Genomic DNA, 18,948 nt, shown 5'->3' on the forward strand with positions numbered 1-18,948 from the left:
GTGCCGACGGTCCGGGCTGATCCCCTCTCCCGCTCGCGGGGGGGGAGTAGGTTCGGCCGGATGGCTCCCCGGCCTCAGTCGGGCGATGGGGGTATGTGGTGGGGCATGGCTTGCGGTGCCGTGCAGGGAGAGCGGACGTACCTGCACGGCATCCTTAATCACGTCCACCAAGTTTAAAACACGGACTCAGGTGTGTGGTGTGTGGTGTGTGGTGTGTCGGAAACAAAATGTCTGAAAACGCTGATCCCTGGACCCGCCGTGCCTTATTCCTGCCACAAGCAGGCAATACTGTCCAGTATTACATTCAAATCTTAGCACTATGAATACTTGATATAGATTACTCATTAATTATATACAGTACAGATTTGAGCCATTCTTTATTTATTCATATTTTGCTTACAAGGACTACATTTCTTTACAATTTCTGTGTTTTTTTTTTTTAAGTATTCTTGGGCTTTAGGCTCTAAGTTTTTCCTTAGACATTGGCTGCTTTTTCACTAACTTTTTCAATTTAGCCTTTGATTTTTTTTCTTTTATATTCAGAGGAATGTTTCTGTAAATCATTTAAGCATAAAAAGGCACTTAACTCAAGGGATGAAACAGTTTTGTTTCCACAGACAACTTAGTAGAAAACCAATTATAAAGCGTGACTTGAGGCACTTGAAAAATGAAAAATATTCATAGTCCATCTCCTATTAACAGTGGACCATGAGCTCCTGTACTATATCTCTCTATGATTGCACAACACAACCTTGGATACCTTTTATTGAGCCATTGCTTGGATGTTGACTCTAATGTTCAGTGTTGTCTCCCTTAGCCTCTGCAGTTCCATTTCATACTGCAGGGTCTGCCTCATATAACTCAGAGCTGTGACTCCAAGGGCAAAGAAATATTTGTCCTCAATAATCAGATCCTATAAGAGATGCCTCCCTCGCAATCTCAGGAGTTTGATGAGTATCATAAAGGCAGCCAAATACTGATTTCAATCTGCAGATGCCTGGAAAGAAAGATTTCATTATCTCAAACACCATGGCTTTATGACCACGTGCTTGGTGGTGCCATTTCTGACCATAAGCCTTTTTTTGTCAAGCATTTGTCAGGCATTCTGGTTGTCATTATCGTCATTAACGTCACTGAATTGCAAAAAAAGGCGATCTTTGTTTCACAGAACCCAGCTAGAACACTGAACTCTTGGGAGGTCATGGTACAATCATGCAGCTGTTACCATTTGTTTTCTCTAATGAGCAGTTTATAGTAGATTGGGAAGAAAAATAATCAGACTTCATCTCAGAAGCTTGTAATATACATGTTTCTGCGTCAATGGGCCTCAAATTGTGGGTCTTATTCATTTCACAGGTACCCAAGGGTCTATTCCATTGGGTAATGAATATTATGTCAGGCAGGGAGGGCTCGCTCACCCCATCTTCCCCCTGTTGCTTGAATCTGTAATAAATTTCCTGCCATTGCCATATGGTACCAAGTCATGTGTGGGATTCAATATGCCATGTTATTTATTTATTTCCCAGGTGTTGCTTTTCTGTTAGTGATTTATGTGTTATTGTGTGTGATCTCCGTCTGGGATCTATGACATGGGTTGTGGAGGGTTTTTTGGAAGACGGCCCGAGTTGAAACACAGCCATGGGTACAGAATATTGTAGCAGTCGAGTGATGCTAGGACGGTCAGGAATAGGGAATGGTCAGCAACATTTTGTAGTAGTGATTCATGTAAAGAGAGACGGGCAATTGAGAAGATTTGTGGCTACCCAGCAAGTATTTAGCAACAAATATCTATGTTAAGTTAAACATCTAGGTTAAGTTCATATGCTTGTGCTGTCCTTTAGCATTTCTGATAATGTAAGGAAGTGAGCAGAGAAAATTCTTTTGGTCTTTTCAATTGTGCCATGGAAAAAGTAAATATATTTTTTAACAAGCTGTGTTAGGGTTGTTTCTTTTCTTTTACATATGATGGTTCAGATATTTAACTTTTATTTCTTAAGTAACCCTATCTCATGAAATGCATCAAGAAAAAAAAATGCCATCCAAACTTTTTTTTCCATCTCTCTTCCTTTTTCATTTTTTTCATGTTGTTGGAGTAAAGTTGATCTGTGACCCATAGACTTTGGGTCCCCCCAAAAAAACTTGTCAGAAATTCTTAAATTGTACTGTATCACAAAAACAGGGCAGATATACAGATTGGGATCATTAATACCAATAAATCAAGCATGCTGTGCGCATTACTGCCTCATACATTATCTTTGAGCCTCAGCTCTAAAATCACGGTGACACATTATGTCAATATGATTACAAATCACTCATTTCTCTCAGGGTCCAAGGAACCATTACTGCTGCTACTGCTGCATAACTTGACTTATCTAACTGGAGAAGTGTTTGAGACAGCCCACGCTGTAGAAATGCTAAGCCCAGAGAAATAGATGTTAGGGTTATGAGGGGGTCCCTGGGAGATTTTTCTCCACAAAAGTGGAAAAAACATGTTAAAAGTATATATGTGTATATAATGTGTCCGTGTGTGTGTATTTTTTTTCCAGCACCTATCCAAAGTCCAGAGGTATGGCAGATGGGCTATTTTGTGACTGCTATTTTAAACCATCCCAATTAAACTCAAGAGGTCATCACAGTAATCAAATTTGCAGGCTTTAGGGGGAATTAGAACCTCTGGGCTATTTTATTTGCAGGGTAACTACATTCAGATATGCTTAATTTCAAACACCTCCCAGAAGAGTTGTCTCCTTGAGTCAGTAAACAAGGATGTTAGATTAAATGAAAAATAGATTGTCCGTTATTAGATTGTTTTCCAACAGTGAAAGTGAATGTGTAGTAAATCGGAAGTCTTTTAACTCAATTAAGGGAGCAAGATGGAAATTATGTTGTTATCTTTAGCTGCCAAAAGCCAAATATAACACATATTTTAGTCAAGTCCTAGGCTATTGCTGATTTTGTATCTGCTCACCATGGCCCCTTAATCACTTTTTTGTGCCCTGATCTTTAGTAGATCTCTCAGTGGGGATTACAGTGTGTCATTAAGAATGAAAAATAATATCTTTATTAGGGCTATAGTTCATGCAAACATGCTGTGAAATATTATTTGCCTCTCTGGAAGCTCAGTAACAAATGACAAGAACGCCTCTGCACTGCCGTTCAATAGAGTTTGAAAAGGGAAACACAGGATTTGATAAATGTGCCCTGCAGAATTTGTTCCTTAATAATTGGTTGGACTACATGAATATTTAAATGGAAATGCAGGGTTATACCTCTGGTCAAAAGACCTATCTCTGTAAAACGAGCCTTCACTAAATTGGTTGATTGAAAGGAATAGAAGATTTTTCCCCCCCATCTTTGTGTCGTAGGCTGTGCCGAGTAGATATTAGGTTTCTCTCTTTTTGCTCTACCCTTTAGCTTTAACGATGGTGCTCTTAATCTAGTTGAAACACCTCGTTCTCCTAAGGGTGCCAATAAAGAGTGGATTTTTTTTAGCTAGTGGCAGACACTTAATAGTGAAATTTCATTCCTTCATTCTCTCAACAGACAAAGTTACGATGGGCTGGAAAAGAAGCTAAAGGAAGTCTTCACTGAACGAAGCAGCATTCTGCACCAGCTCTCCAAGACTTCAAAGGAACTGGACAGCATAAAAGGCAACCTTCAGGTTGAACTTTTACTGTTTCTCTTTTTTTCTTTGCAATGTTTGAAAGTTTATTCGGCTGTGAATTTTGGGCCACGGGTTCAGTCATTTTCTAATCCCTGTTTTCAGCCGTTTGAAGGCTGGATTCATGAGTCCTTGCACACATTTTTTAGTGAATTTGCAGTAAACCCTGTTATTAAATATTAAGGTAAAAATGTTTTTAAGTTCAACAAGCCCACCCATTGTTACATACGTGATTTGTTAGTGTTTCTACAGCTGCTGAACAATGTAAATGTAGAGCGCAGACTGGGTAAGTCATTTTTTTGCATGAAGAAAAATCCAGGGCTTAGAAGTAGACGACCAGAAATCCAACATTATCGGTAAATTTCAACAAGGATGGATTCAGCATGGTCCCATTCTCTTCTCAGGACCTTTAGCTGTCACTGATAACCTTCTCAAATGGCATTTACTAAAACTTTAAGTACAGTAATTTTTTTATTAGCGTTGGTATCACTGCAGTGACACTGCGTAGGTTAAATGTTCAATCAGATGTTCATACAGAAAAGACTCCACAGGCTACTTCAATTTATAGTAGTATCTAGATAGATAGATAGATGTGTGTGTGTGTGTGTAAAGTTTAGAGGATGCTTGCCCTAATTAAATTTTGGCTTGAAAACAAGGTTGGGAAATATATATCACACCTCCTGCAGTGAGGGTGGTTTGCATGAAGTAAGAAAGTTTCTTTTTTTAAATTAGCTAATAAGACAACTTTGAGGGACTATGAGGATTATTTGGTTTGTCGCAAATACGGGTATCAGTTGGTTCTGCCAAATAACAGTCTTGAACATTTCACGTACCTTATTATCCTGGACAGTAGATGTTATAATGCTGTGAGAACACAATTACCACATTGCTGGATACTGCAAAGCACTTCTTACCAGTCAGTTTAGGTCAACTTCATTATGGCTTCTGGCAGTAACAAGAAAAAAGTCAGTTATAAATTCAGATATTTTAATCACTTGGTATTTTTCAGTCGCATCAGGATATGCAGTCCAACAAAACATGCCTCCCACTTGGATGGTTAGGTCTTGGGAGCCAGATGCCCATCTTTTTCTATCCAGCACTTATAAAGTTGCTGTCTGAGTGATACTTCGTCTGTGCAGCAGCGTTTTGCCGCTTTAGGCCAATTTGTTGTCTACTGGAATAGTCAGAAAATCAATAATCAAACGAATTATATGGCCAGTTTTCCATCAGTGGTGTGTGTTTGCAAGAGATGTCCCGTGTGTCTGGAAAAAGCTCATGTAGTCTGTCTACAACTATTCCCTGGGGCAGGCTTTGATGTCTACTCACTCCAGGCTAGCTAGTTTGGCATCAATCTTCGCCGTGGGCCCTGTGCCAGCGTGCTGGGCAGGGCAGAGGTTGTGTTGGATTCCAATTTCTGTGTAGTGGAAAAAATCTATTCTTCAAGGGGGGAAACATCATCAACATTTAAAAGAGATCAAGTCAACAAGATAAAACATTTAATGTTTCTGGAAAGAAATGATGGCCCATGTGAAGTGTTTTGAAACATAATGAGCTGCCCTCTTCGTGCATTTCGGTAACCCTAATAATTAAACCTATTGTGATTGGGACTTTAGTCTTTGCTGCAGCTCCAGGGACGTTAAGAAACAGTTAACTGTGGGCTTTAAGTAGCTGCTTTGTTGTTTAAACTTAATGTTGTGACCACATAACTTGAGAAGATTTGCACATTTAACGCAATGTAAGCCCATTTTGTAGCTGCCACGCTAAACGTCTTTCAGTGATTTTTATTGTTGTTTGTGTTATAGAGTCGATTACTGAATACTAACTATTCTTTTTCTCCACAAATAAAAACATTTTTTAGAATGTTTGTTCTTACGGGACCTGAGTCATCAATGTGCTCTTGGAGTAATTTTGGTCGACTGACAATTTATCATTTAAAAAACAGCATTTTGTGACTACATGGGCTATTGCTGTCTAATATTAAAATCATTTTAATGACCTGAAACTCCAAGTGTGACAAAATGGTAAAAAGTAAACACAGAAAACTAGGAAATTAGAAAGGCACTGCATATACTCACCAGCCACTTCATGTGTTACGGCTTGTTAGTAGCGGGCCAGTCTCTGTTTTGCCTTCAGAACTGTCTTAATTCTCTGTGGCATCGATTCAACAAGGTGCTGGAAACATTCCTCGTCCATGATGCAAATTTCCTGTTCAAAGTGCCCTCTATTGGACTGAGATCTGGTGCCTGTGGAGCCCATGTCAGTACAGTAAACTGATCATGTGAAAGAAGCCAGTTTGAGATGATTTGAGCTTTGTGACATGCTGTGTTAATCTGCTAGAAGCAGCCATCAGAAAAAGGGAACACTGTAGGGATGGACATGGTCAACAACAATGCTCATGTGGGTTGTAGTGTGAAACGATGCTCAAACGCCCCAAAGTGTGCAAAGAAACCCCATTAAACCACTAGCAGCGGCATGGCTGGTTGGATGGAGCCATGTTTTCATGGTGGAATGTTGCAGCAGAAATCAAGATTTCTCAGAAAAAGCAACATTTTTCCATTTTTCTTCCATTGATCAGTTTTGGGTCCCTGTTCGTAGCTGGCAGGAGGGGTACCCAATGTGGTGTCTGCTGTAGCCCATTTGCTTTAAAGCAATCCATCCGAGAGAGATCGGTATTAGACATAGAATTCAAACAATTAAAAACAGTGTTACTATGCTGTATCTTTTATTAAATATTGACACATACCTGTGAAACCATACTGTAAATACATGGCTTCCATGACAGGTCCATAAAGCTTTGTAATATTTATTTTATGATGTTTTCAGTTGTTGTGAGAGATCACTTCTTCATACATTGCCTATAATAAGGTTATTTCATTTATCTATCAAGCTATCAGCTTAAAGAAGTGGCCATTCTCCTCTGACTTCTGGCATCAACAAAACATTTTCATCCAGATAACTGCCGCTAACTGGATATTTGCTCTTTTTTGGCCAATTTGCTGTAAACCCTAGAGTTGGTTCTGTGGAAAATTCCAGTAGATCAGCAGTTTTGGATACTCAGACCAACCCGTGTGGATTTAATAGCAATGCCACATTCACTGACACTCAGTTTGAATTTAAGCAGGTCATCCTGAACATGTCTGCATGCCTTTAAAGTACCTTTAACAAGCAGATCATCATGTGTATCTAAGTAGCTTAAGTGGCTGATGAGTGTATTTTATTATATAATTACAATAAAGCAAAACACATGTTGCCATTTGATTTTGAATACAACAAAACATGAAGTCAAAATAAATAGAAAACAAACCAAATTTGTAGAATTTAAATCTGTTCATTCAGCTCGTGACTCTTTGACAAATCATACAAATGACTGAAATCCCACTCAGATATAGTAAATGTGCAGCTTTATTACACCATTAGTTTATTTACTTGAGTGCAGATACATTACCTCTTGTAAGCAGATGCTGTTCCCTCTTTTTTTTCTTTATTTCTCTTCATAGATTAACATGAAATGGGAGTCAGGCACTGGAGAGGAGCTTGTTTCAGGCATTATGGAAATGTGGCGTTAATTGCCATAGATATCACCTTCAAGCACAAGTAAAGATAAACTATCTCTCCCTTGGAGTCCACATTTTCTTACAAGTCTGTACATTTCTGTTCTGTTCATAACAAACAAAAATTTCTTGGAGGGCTTGTAGGGCAATCAGAGACCTGACTAATTCATAATTACCCATCAGGCAGGTGCTGAGGCACCAGTAGAACCCAATCTGTGCTTGTGCATGTACCCTCATTAGGACATTCATCAGCAGACTGTTAAAAGCCATATAATTTGGGAGGAGGAATAGAGGTGTCTCAACATTTTACATCTGCTGCATCGTTTTCTAACAGACACCTCAGAAAACCTGGCAAGATTCTGTAATGTGTACCGCAGAATAAATGTCACAGCAAACAGTAAACGCATACAGTAAATGCTTACACGTGCTTTTTTATACTGTATATTTGTTTCCATTTGCTGTTGATGGCGATATGAAGTAAATTTCCTTCAGAAGTTTTTCATGTACAACAACAAATTGTGCCATTCCTGGAAAAACACTGTCTCTGTTCTCTTTCAGTCACTGAAAAATGATGACACAGTAGCCAAGAAAGATGTGCAGAGGATTTTGGAGCTGAGCCACAAACAGAGGTAAAGTGGGGCATCATGCATGACTTAGACATGAGCTACCAACAGTGCTGTGCAGTTCACTAAACTGCCATGAAAAATTAGGTTAGAAATTAATAACCATCAGTAAAAAATGCATAATGATAAATAAAATCATGTGCTGTCTCCTGTTATGCTGTGATTGCGAACCTCTTGTGAATGTCTTGTATTAAGCTGGTATTCAGATTAACAAGATAATAACAGGTTCTTTTTTATTATTTATTTTTATTTGTTTTCAAGTGTGTTTGAAAATATAGGAGAAGCTTTTGATGAAGATATAAGATAAAAAGGGTGGTAAGGATCCATTGGTTATTCATAGCTCACAGATACATTCCTAATGTTCAAGCTGCAAAAGCATATCCACGATTACACCACGTTTCAGTCTTAACCCTTTAAAGCCGGTGGGAGCGGGCACGCTCCGTTTTGCGTAACTATTTTTAAATCCCGGTAGCACTGCAACCACGTAAGCTAGTGCAATAATTTTTTTGCATATGAAACCGGAGGAGTTGTACTTACATCTTATGCCATCAGCTTGTCCTAGGTCCACATATAGCTTTGCAAAAATTGCATAAAAAGCGCTTGCAGCAACAAAAACATAATATTCCAGCTTGGCCGATCCGATCAGCTGTTCATAACACTTCCTAGTCCATCAGTGCGAACTATGGCATGTCCACCATGACCTGCCAAAACCGGAAGTGACGTCATTTTGCGGAAATGTAGTTTTTTACCATCAAGGCCTTATGAGCCTATACTGGTGTTTTTAAAAGTTATGTTTGACTTTATGACTTTCTGTGTCATTTCTTGGATGCTTAGGACTCATATTGCACTGCTGGAAATAGTTTATTTTGATGCACATGCTGTTTTTTTTGCAAATTTGCATTATAATACTTATTTATTATAATGTCGTTTTTCCTGCAGTATATAACAATTGGTGTATTCCAAAAATAAAACTATGAAGACACTAAAAATAAATTTCCTGGGGTGGGAAACTATTTTGTGCAACTTTTTTATATTTACAGTTTTGAGGGATAAGCCTCTTAAATTTCTCTAACTAGAAATATATGTTAAAAAAACAAAAACGATTTTCAATTTTTTTGTAGTTTATTGCACTTTTTTGCAATTTATGTAATTACTATACACTTAATGCATACATATTATTAAAATTTGGCCTATAAGGGTTGTATTGATGTATATCAACTTGAAATGCTCCCAAAAATGACACTACAGCATGTAAAGATATAATATAAGCTCTGGCGGACTTGGTTCTATGGTAGGTCTTAAAGGGTTAATCATCTAGTGACATCCTCAGATTCTGTTACATGTAGTTGTGAAAACCAAACTTTACAGTTCTGAGAAAACTGACAACCAATTTGCGTTTCGATCCTGGACTTGGAGTGAACTTCAACAACTGAGATTTGTTTTGTCCATGAATTTCAACCACAAAGAGTTTAAATAGCTTTCATTTGGATTTGTTTGTGTGACTAGTTGCTCTTCCTTAGCAACAGCACCCACAAAAGCTTATGAGTATAGTAATCATCATAGCCGCCCGCCATGCCAACATGACATGCCAGCACATTTTCTCTGCTGAAATAAGAGTAATAAGAATAAGAAATACTTTATTTATCCCAAAGCTTGTGAAATTGCTGTGTTTCAGCTGCCAGCACATGAAAAACAACATAGCTCAATAAACACAGTACCACAGAACAAAATAGCTTGGAAAAGAAAAAAAAATTGATTAGACAAAGAGCTCGATTAAATAGAAAACACACCCGGGTAAATAAATAAATAAATAAATCTAAATATCATACAGTCAGGGTCTTAAATCTAAAATGAATATATACGAATATCTGGTATTAATTGGTAAAGAATTTCTGTATCTGTCCTTGTGGCTTCTGAGCTCAGGTGTGTCCAGTTTGTGGCGCAGTGGATGGTATAGAACCATTAATTCACACCCAGTTATTTGGATGACTTCTACGTAAGCTGATGATAGAAACCAACAGCAACAGCAGCAATGACGATAAGCCCTGGGAAATTCAAATGCATTCCAGCAGCTAGTTGTACAATATTCAGTCCACCGAACTGTCTGAAATCACAAAACACTTCAATCACACAGTGGTCCAAGAGACGAGAGGAATGCAAACTGGTGGTTGTTGCATAAACCTGTAGAGTCTTTTGGTGATGCAATTCTTTCATGTTAAGTTTTGCAGTGTCTTTACACACTGTATAATATTTACTGGTGAATATAATTGATAAGAAAAACAGAATTCTCTCATGTGAACCAAACACTGTTTGTATTGTCATATGAAGATTTAAAAAAAATGGTGTCTGCATAATCACATCATGACCATCAGGTATCTAATGGATATAAATAATGATAAGTAATGACTTGCTCATTGTTATTGAGGATGATACTTTTCAGGTGTTGGCCAGTGTGTCTCCAGTACACACAGGAGCAGGTAGATAATTCATAATTCAATCACAAACCTGTCTTGTGTATTTAAAATTGATATGCCTGTTTCCATTTTGCGAAAAAGCAAGCATCTGTGATTTAGAGCTTCTTTTTTTTTAGTGAGCTGAAAAAGTGTTTAGCTTAAGTGCTTTACCAGTTAGGACTGTCTGATTAATGTTGTGTGTAATGAGACTGCTAATGATTTGGAGTCATTCATGGCCTTCATCCTCCCTGAAATGTCAGCCTGACTGAAGTCCAGTCAGTGTGTGTGTGTAGTATCTGGGTAGCCAATCAATAGCCTATCAGAAGTCCATGGCAGCTCTCACATGTCATCAAGCTAAAAAACTATAAAGCAGTAGCTTGGCTCAATGTTGCCTACCTAGCATTTGTGAGCCACAACTTTTTCAATGTGTTATTAATCCACCTTTAGAGTTCCAGTGTCTGCCAAGTGTGATTACCAGCTGGCTCCATTATCGGGAGTGCAGACAGGTGATTCATTGCAGGTCATTTACTTTTGTCAAGTCTTAACAGAAATTTGATTGGCTCCTGAAAATAATTTTGATCCAAAGAGCAATGCAAAAAAAAAAAAAAATTATTGGTAAAAATGTAACAGTTTTTAAATAGCAATTAAAATAGCTTAACTTACTTTCATCCCTTTTTGTATTTACTTATCACAGACTCTTCAAGCCTGTGTCACATTTACTGTCTCTCTTTTGGCAGTTTAGACAGTTTTGATATATTATGTACAAACTCTTCCAAGTTTTGGATGCAGGGGATGTGAATATAAATGGAAAACCAAAGCAGGGGTGGTTGGTTGGTCACTGTGAAGAAAAATGTTTTTTAGGTTGAACTTATGCCAAGAGACAAGACCACTGGCATATAAAGTATAACAGTGTATGACTGCTGAGCAGTGACATCCTTTCCACTCTGAGTGTTGCTGTACTGCCTTGAAAGATAATGTCCCCTAACTACACTACTGGGTGACTGTGACATACGTCATATACTTCAGCCATGCTTGGAAACAGTAAATAGGCTGTTACTTATAATTTTAACTGGGCTACCTTGTGATGTGATTTCTACAAGCGTTTTTGGTACCACTGACCCACATCCCCTGCCTCCTTGATTTAGAATTCCCTGTTATCTGTGCTCAGGAGCACCAAACTATACTGAATTACAAATTACAGTCAAATGCATAAAAATTTAATTTTATGTTAAACACATAATTCATTCTGCATTAGTCATCACACCACCGTAAAATTCAGGGGATTTTAATACACTGCAAGAAGCAATATAGCAGTGCAGTGCATTGCAGCAAACTTGGTCTTCTTGTATCTCGTCTTTCTCCTTAAACCTAACAGCTGTCTCTTGCTGTTGGCTTCATGGGAATGTTTGCTAAACTCTACATTTATAGATCATATACATAGAAAATTAAATTGACTGTAGTCAGGCCTTTTAAGTTCAAACAAAATCCTTAAATGATAATACATGTGAAATTGTTTAGGATCGAAGAAAGACGTGTGGCTGCTAAGTGTGAACCAGTTAACAAATGGCAACATGGTTTCCACCCTAATTGCAGTTACATGGCCCATCATTGCATCATCCATTCACAAATTAAGCTAATTATGTTTTTATCTTAAAAAATATGTTTGTAAACAAAATATGTCCTTTTGATTCAAATTAATGAATTTGTTCATATCCTGCTCATAGATTCATAATAAAAATCATCCAACTGAACACAGATGACAGCAGATGTAAGCTGGTGTCAAAGACATTAGTAAAATTTACTTCTGTCCAAAAAAATTGCTTTTAAGAGTGATATATCTAAGAAGGCCATTCTGTGGTAGAGCAGTCAAGGCATCTGAAAATGTGAGGAGGAAGTACTAACAGAGTGTTTCTCACTTCCCTTTCACTTGACAGAGAGGAGATGAAGTCCCTCCAGGCAGCCTTGCAGAAGCAGCTGGATGAGGCAAATGAGAAAGCGGAGAAGCAGCAGGCCACGGTAAGACAGAGCTGACCTGACCATCAACATCCGGTCTTGTCTAACCAGCATTGTCACCTGTCACACGAGGCCTTCGCTGATCCACACTCATTACCCAGCAGCAAGCTCCCGCCTCTATCCTTCACCATATAATTGAAACTTTCAGAGTGAACAAAAGCTTTGTGTCAGCTATTATTTTGTTTGAACAGAAGTCCAGAGTTCAAAGATGGCAAGTTTACTATTTTATCATTTAAAAAAAATAAGTAAGCAAAGGTCTAAAATTATTATCGTCAGCTGATTATCTAAATTGGAAGTGATTAGTTTTCTGTTAATTACTAAATAAACAAATCATTTTCAGCATCATGTTAGATAACAACATATGCAGATGATACTCTGCTTTAATTGCCAGTGTTACAGAAGATGCAAAATATGCCTATTTTAGTTCAAAACGCAACAAAAGCATGTTTAATTTTGTCATTATTTAAAATATATATGCAAACCATGGAAGCATGCAACATGTGTTACAAGATACATGAAAAATAATTACATTTTAATGATAAAGAGGTTTTTGGTGTCAGTGGAAAACATCATTTCTGTTAACTCCAGTTTAAATAAAATCACAATATTTTAATTACTGAACCAATTAAAAAAAATGCACCTCTAAGGAGTTCAAATAATGTTTCTTTGCTACCAAACAATATTAGAAGCAATGAGTATTTACACCTTTAAATTATTACACAGTGGAGAATTCTATATTTAGTTTCAGCAGCTTTACTGCATTTGGTATCAGGTAAGGTTGAAAGCAGCCTTAATTTAAGACAAACTTTAATTTCTTCATCATGATTAGTATAAGTACTCATTTTATTGTGCTTGCTCTGAGAGGCTTTTTGTAGAATTCAGATTAAAAAATGTATTTTGGCATCGGCGGTGATGCTGCATTAATACACTGTATGTGCTGTGCCTTACTGTATTGGCCCACATTTCTACTCTCATGCTGTTCTGAGAAACCCTCTCTTGTTCCTCCACTTACTCCTTATCAACAAATCAGCATAAATCCTGTCTAGCTGCACTGACAGCTACAGTACTGGAATGCTTCTAGGACTTTCAATATATGCTAATGAAAATCTGGCCTGTAACAGTGCAGGCTTCTTATGCACAGTCACAGCGTTTAATGGGCACCGTGACATTACAATCGACAATCAAATCATGGACTCGCAGCGAGATAAACAAAAGTACAGTAACATTTCCAATGACGTGTGTGCCATTTTCCTTTGCTTGGTGACAAATCCCAGTGTCTGGTTTTTGTGGTTTGACATTTACATTCTGAAAAATGATATGTATTTCTACTTTCTACTTCCACTTTCTAAGATTTAAGATTCAAAATAGCACCTCAGCAGGATGTAAAAGCTACACATGTTCAACAAAACAATGAAATAATCTATCTAGTAGAAAACATGGCTTCTAAAAGTTCCTAGTGAAAAATAAAACCATAAGGAGAAGCATATACCTCGCAAAATCACAGAAAAACGCACATTACAAAGTTGCTAAATATTTGTTGACAGATATGGGTAATTACATTCAAGCCAATCTCAACATCAGACAGTTTATTGCCATAAGCAGAGATATATCAGATATATCTTAAGAAATATTTTAGCTACAAATATTACAATGACTAATTATTAGCAATTATTATTATTGTTATTAATATTTGGTTACATTTGAAATACTATTTCATATGTATATATATGTATATGTATATAGATAGATAGACAGACAGAAATATAACCAACTCGTACTCCCTTATCCTAATATCTAAGCACTGTAGAAGTTGTTTTTCTTTTCCTTTTTTCTTCTTTTTTTAACCATTCCTGGGGGCATTGGTGGTGACTGCAAGCCTCAGACATGAACCTTGATGTTATCATGCCTTGTTAGGGGATGTGAGTCAACTGGTGAGGCTTATTTTACTGTTCCCCGGGGTATGTACCTGACATGAGGGCACCAGACCCATGAATCTTTTCGTCTTTGTCCTCAGGACTACGTTGATGACCTCTTTCAAGGACACATTTTGCTAAAACCTTTTTTTTTTAGAGTTGAAAACTCGAAGACAAAACCGTAACCTATCTGTCTTACACACTGAATTCATTCGCTTAGATATATAGTAGCCCATGGCAGCAGTTTGCTGGTTGGTGTTTCAATCTCTGTATGGCTACAAGTCCATACAGCCACACACACAAACACACATGCCACAGGCACACTCTAATTTTAACTGAAAAATGAAAGACAAACCAAGCTCTTGATGAGCACTTGTTATGCCTAATTCTAACTAATTCTGCAAGGCACAAGAAACATGTAATATGTTTTTTTGTCAAAGTTTAAAGGTCTTCAGGCCTTTGTGGTTGACTAAAAAGAATTTGTGATTTTAAATGTAACTACTAACTTATAGTGCCCCTCTGCTACTGTCATTTTATATCTAATTGCATCATTTTATGGTAAGGTACGGTGTTTATGTTGCCTTTTCATATAGTTTAACTGGAGGCTAAGTCAATTTTTTAAGGCTCGCACTGGAATATTCAGAAACAGTCAGTGTGCTGTTGCATAGAAGCATGGATGACGTGTGAAAAATAATTTTATTCAGGGGCATAATTAGTCAGCCAGAATGTTCTTTCCTTCTCTGTTCTGTATGTATGTATATCTTTTTTCTAAGTCTTCTCAGGGACAGTGACAATGATTGAATATTGATGTTATCATGGTCAGGTTGGAGATGTGAGTCACCTGCTGTGGTCTAGTTTACAGTTCCCCAGGATGTCTTGGTAGAAAGTGGAAAAAACCGTTGACTTGCATTTATTTGATTTTAAAAAATGTAGAAAATACTTGTTTTTTTATATTTTTCATTCGAAATTAAGCATATGAGACCTATTTTTCAAGATTTATAGGATGTTGTCAGTAGGAACAAATAGGCTTTGGCTTTTATTCACATACAGAATTGCATCTGTTGAATGAAATTAATTACACATACACTAGGCAAACTCATCATCCATAACGGTCATTAAATATGTTCACTGATGGAAAAAAGCACACATGCATACAGCTGGACTTTCTATGTGATCATCTTTTTATCTTTTTTTTTTGTCTTCCCTGTCTTCAGATTAAATTTCTTAAAGTGGAGATGGAGAAAAAAACCAAAATCATCAAGGATTTACAGCAAGAGGTGAGTCATCAAAATATTATCTAAAGCTGGCTGAATCACACTACACATTCATAAGGTATATACAGACAGAAAAAAATATAAGGGAAAAATTGCATTGTCTCTACACAGTTATCTGTAAAAATGCTATAAAATGTAGCATTTAAACAAATATAATGATATCATCGTTGGTGTATATTATTTTTCCACTTTAAATCTCAAATTAGTGAGGCTTGGCAGTGCTATCGTTCGCAATGTCGAATTAAAAATCTCCGGTTAAGAGCCTGTGATTGCTTTGACCATGGTTTACATTATTGTTTTACTGGATTTTCTTCCTTACCAAACCATTCAGTAACCCTTGTAGACAACTCTCAAGATATAAGTACTTACCCTGGATGACTATGGTCACTCATAACAATATAATAGTTCTCTATTGGAGGGAAAATGAGATCATCCCAGCAAATTTTCTCCCACAGTGGCTCACCTCAGGGGTGCGCAATTAAGATTGTCCTTTATTTTCTTACACATCTGTAGGTAACTTTAATGTTTTCTAATTAAATGATCACGATTCCACCTTTCTGTCTGTGTTTGATTAATTTTCTTGATTATCTGTGTTTGCCAAAAGCCATTAGATTATCCCCAGGGACTCAGAGGAAAGCGTGTTTGTCTTAGTCAAAGGTGGACAAACACTGGCACTGGGGTAAACATTTTCATTTCAACGAGTACTTTGAAATACAGTTTTATAAAATAAATGTTTTTGATCATGTTTGCAATCATGATTGCCATGGCTTCCACTGGTTGAGAATCTGGGCTCTCTTCCTCTGCAACTTCTGTGATGGATTTCTCTCTGCAGGGTTGTTCAACATCTGTGCAAAGTAGTGCATCTAAAAAGAAGTTCTTTCTCTTTGATTCTGAGGCTCTGACACAACATCTAACACTTACTGCTGATGCCTTAGACAGCTTAAAAAAGGTTCAGCTTGCAAATACCATTCTAGCTTACTGAAACTGACTCTATGATATCTGCAATTTGGTTTGTTTTCTATATGAATAAAAAAACAATCAAATAATATATTCCAATAGAAAGAATCAGAACAACATGGCAACATCAGTAAAAGCTGCCTTTAGGGGTGTTTAGACCCCTAGCCAGTTCTAATATTTTGTTTTTTGTTTATCAGCAATGTGACATGAAAGAAAAATGAAACATCTGTAGACTTTGCTGTGACAAATGAAATGAAATTGGATCCTACCATCCACTTAACTGATTTTACTGTGACAATGGGATATTATACCAATTTTGTATGGATTCTGAATTCTCTTATATTGCAGATTTGACTGCAATATTTTCAAATACAAATTAGAAAGAATCGGCTACGGGATTGATTTACTCATCAAATAATTTTTACTTACTATAGTTTATACTAATTTATACTACTACTACTACTACTACTAATAATAATAATAAATTGGCTAATAAACTACTAAACATGAGCATATGTGCATGAAAAAATATGTTTTGGAGCAAATAAGAGTTTCTTTTAATAGTTGGACAGATTACACAGGCAACTCTTAGTTTGCTGCCTATGATCACAAAGCCATGAAGTGCTTTTTAACGGCAAAGCTATTTAAATACATCATAGGATCATGGGAAATGATCAAGAGATACTGGAAATTATACCACCATATTGCTCACTATTGCACTGAGGAAAGTGATTTTTGCCAGATGTTCAAATTAATTTGAGACCATTTTTACTGAGCTTTGCTTCAGTAACATGATCAAGTGCTTCAGATGAAGAATCAAACAGTCACATAATGATATCAGTTTACTGAGATCAGTCTGTTTTAAGAAGAATCTTTCACGTTATCTTGCCCTTGACCTCCCTACTGGTACTAAAATTGCTGCGTCTTCACAGTCTGCAATTTTATAGAGATAGTAGAGGTTGATCTTAAATTGTGTGTAAACCCGTACCGATTGCCTTTAATTGTTCTCTGTGGAATTTTTGACCTCTAACATCATGGAGCAATGTTTTTTTTTTCTTTTCTTTTCTTTTTTTCCCAAGGTCACTTTTGTTCTTGTCACGTGAATTCACAAGTGACCTAATATCTAATTTTACTAGTTTACAATATTTCACACAGTTCCACAGATCTATACAGGAGTAAATGTACCTGGATACTCTGATGCACCATTAGTCTTTGTAAAATTAACTTTATCACCTACTGAGTACATTAAAAAAAAGGATCACTGAGAAACTACGTTGTTCTGTGATTTTATCTCAGGCTGTTTAATACTGCAGTTCTGGCACAAAGATAATGGTCCTTGCATAACAATGCAGAAATTCTTTGGTTAATAGTAGAAAGCACAGTTTAGGTATTAACTATTTCAAACATAATCTTATTAACTATTGCAATTGAACATCTGAGGTAGCAGAAAATTGAAATGAATACTTTTAGCTCAGATATTATTATAGCATACCATTTTACCACTTTTCAATTTTAAATACTATAAAAAATAGAAATAAATAGAGACACGCTTTTTATCTATTAAACAGGAAAGTACCGTATTCACTGGCCTTCACTTGCTTTACATGTTGTCATGCTGCAGCCTTATTACAAAATGTATTCAATTCATTAGTCACCTCAAAATTCTACACATCACCCCATAATGACAAAGAGAAAATAGTTTGCTTGAAATTTTGCAAATGTATTAAACATAAAAAACAAAACTATTACATGTATTCACAGCTTTTGCCATGACACTCAAAACTGAGCTCGGTTGCATCCTTTTCAATGATCATCTGTCGGATGTTTCCACAACTTGATTGGAGTCCACATGTGGTAAATTCAGTTGACTGGATATGATTTGGAAAGGCGAAATCACAGTGGTGGCAGGATCATGCTCTGTGTATGTTTTTTGGCAGCAGGAACAGTGACTGTAGTCAGGGTCAAGGGAAAGATACATGCAGGAATGTGCAGACATCCTTGATGATAACTTGCTCCACAGCACTCTGAACCTCGGGCTGAAGTGAAGGTTCATCTTTCAACAAGACAACGACCCTAAGCACACAGTCAAGATAACAACTGAGTGGCTTTATTTTCATACGTCCCTGCCAGAGCCCACACTTGAAACTGACTGAACATCTGTGGAGAAATCTGAAAATGGCGCATGAGAAGTTCAACAAAGAAGAATGGGAGAAACTGCCCAAAAATTGGTGCACCAAACTCAAAAAAACATGGACTGTAATGGCTGCCAAAAGAGCTTCAAGAAAGTACTGAACAAAGGCTGTGAATACTTAAAGTTATTCACTTATAGGTATAATACTCTTATAATTTTGTTTTTTTGTCAAGGTGATTTTGTTTCACTTACAGGGTATTGTCTTTGGAATTGTGTGGTGGGAAATACATTTAATCCATTTTGGAAAAACATCACATGGCAAATTATGGAACAAGCGACATGCCATGAATACTTTCCAGATGCACTGTATAT

The 18,948-nt window shown here is 36.9% G+C and overlaps 1 protein-coding gene across 2 annotated transcripts in view; it reads left to right on the top strand.

Annotated features, from left to right (window-relative positions):
* Positions 1-18,948, top strand: part of luzp2 (leucine zipper protein 2) — a 155,057-nt gene that overhangs the window by 75,438 nt on the left and 60,671 nt on the right. For both annotated transcript variants that reach the window (XM_085154362.1, XM_085154366.1), the window contains exons 2-5: positions 3,544-3,661; positions 7,771-7,841; positions 12,223-12,304; positions 15,429-15,491. In XM_085154362.1, coding sequence (XP_085010488.1) covers positions 3,544-3,661; positions 7,771-7,841; positions 12,223-12,304; positions 15,429-15,491 — 334 coding nt within the window. The remainder of the gene's footprint in view (positions 1-3,543; positions 3,662-7,770; positions 7,842-12,222; positions 12,305-15,428; positions 15,492-18,948) is intronic.

This window comes from Neolamprologus multifasciatus, chromosome 1 (assembly GCF_963576455.1).
Source record: "Neolamprologus multifasciatus chromosome 1, fNeoMul1.2, whole genome shotgun sequence".
NCBI lineage: Eukaryota > Metazoa > Chordata > Actinopteri > Cichliformes > Cichlidae > Neolamprologus > Neolamprologus multifasciatus.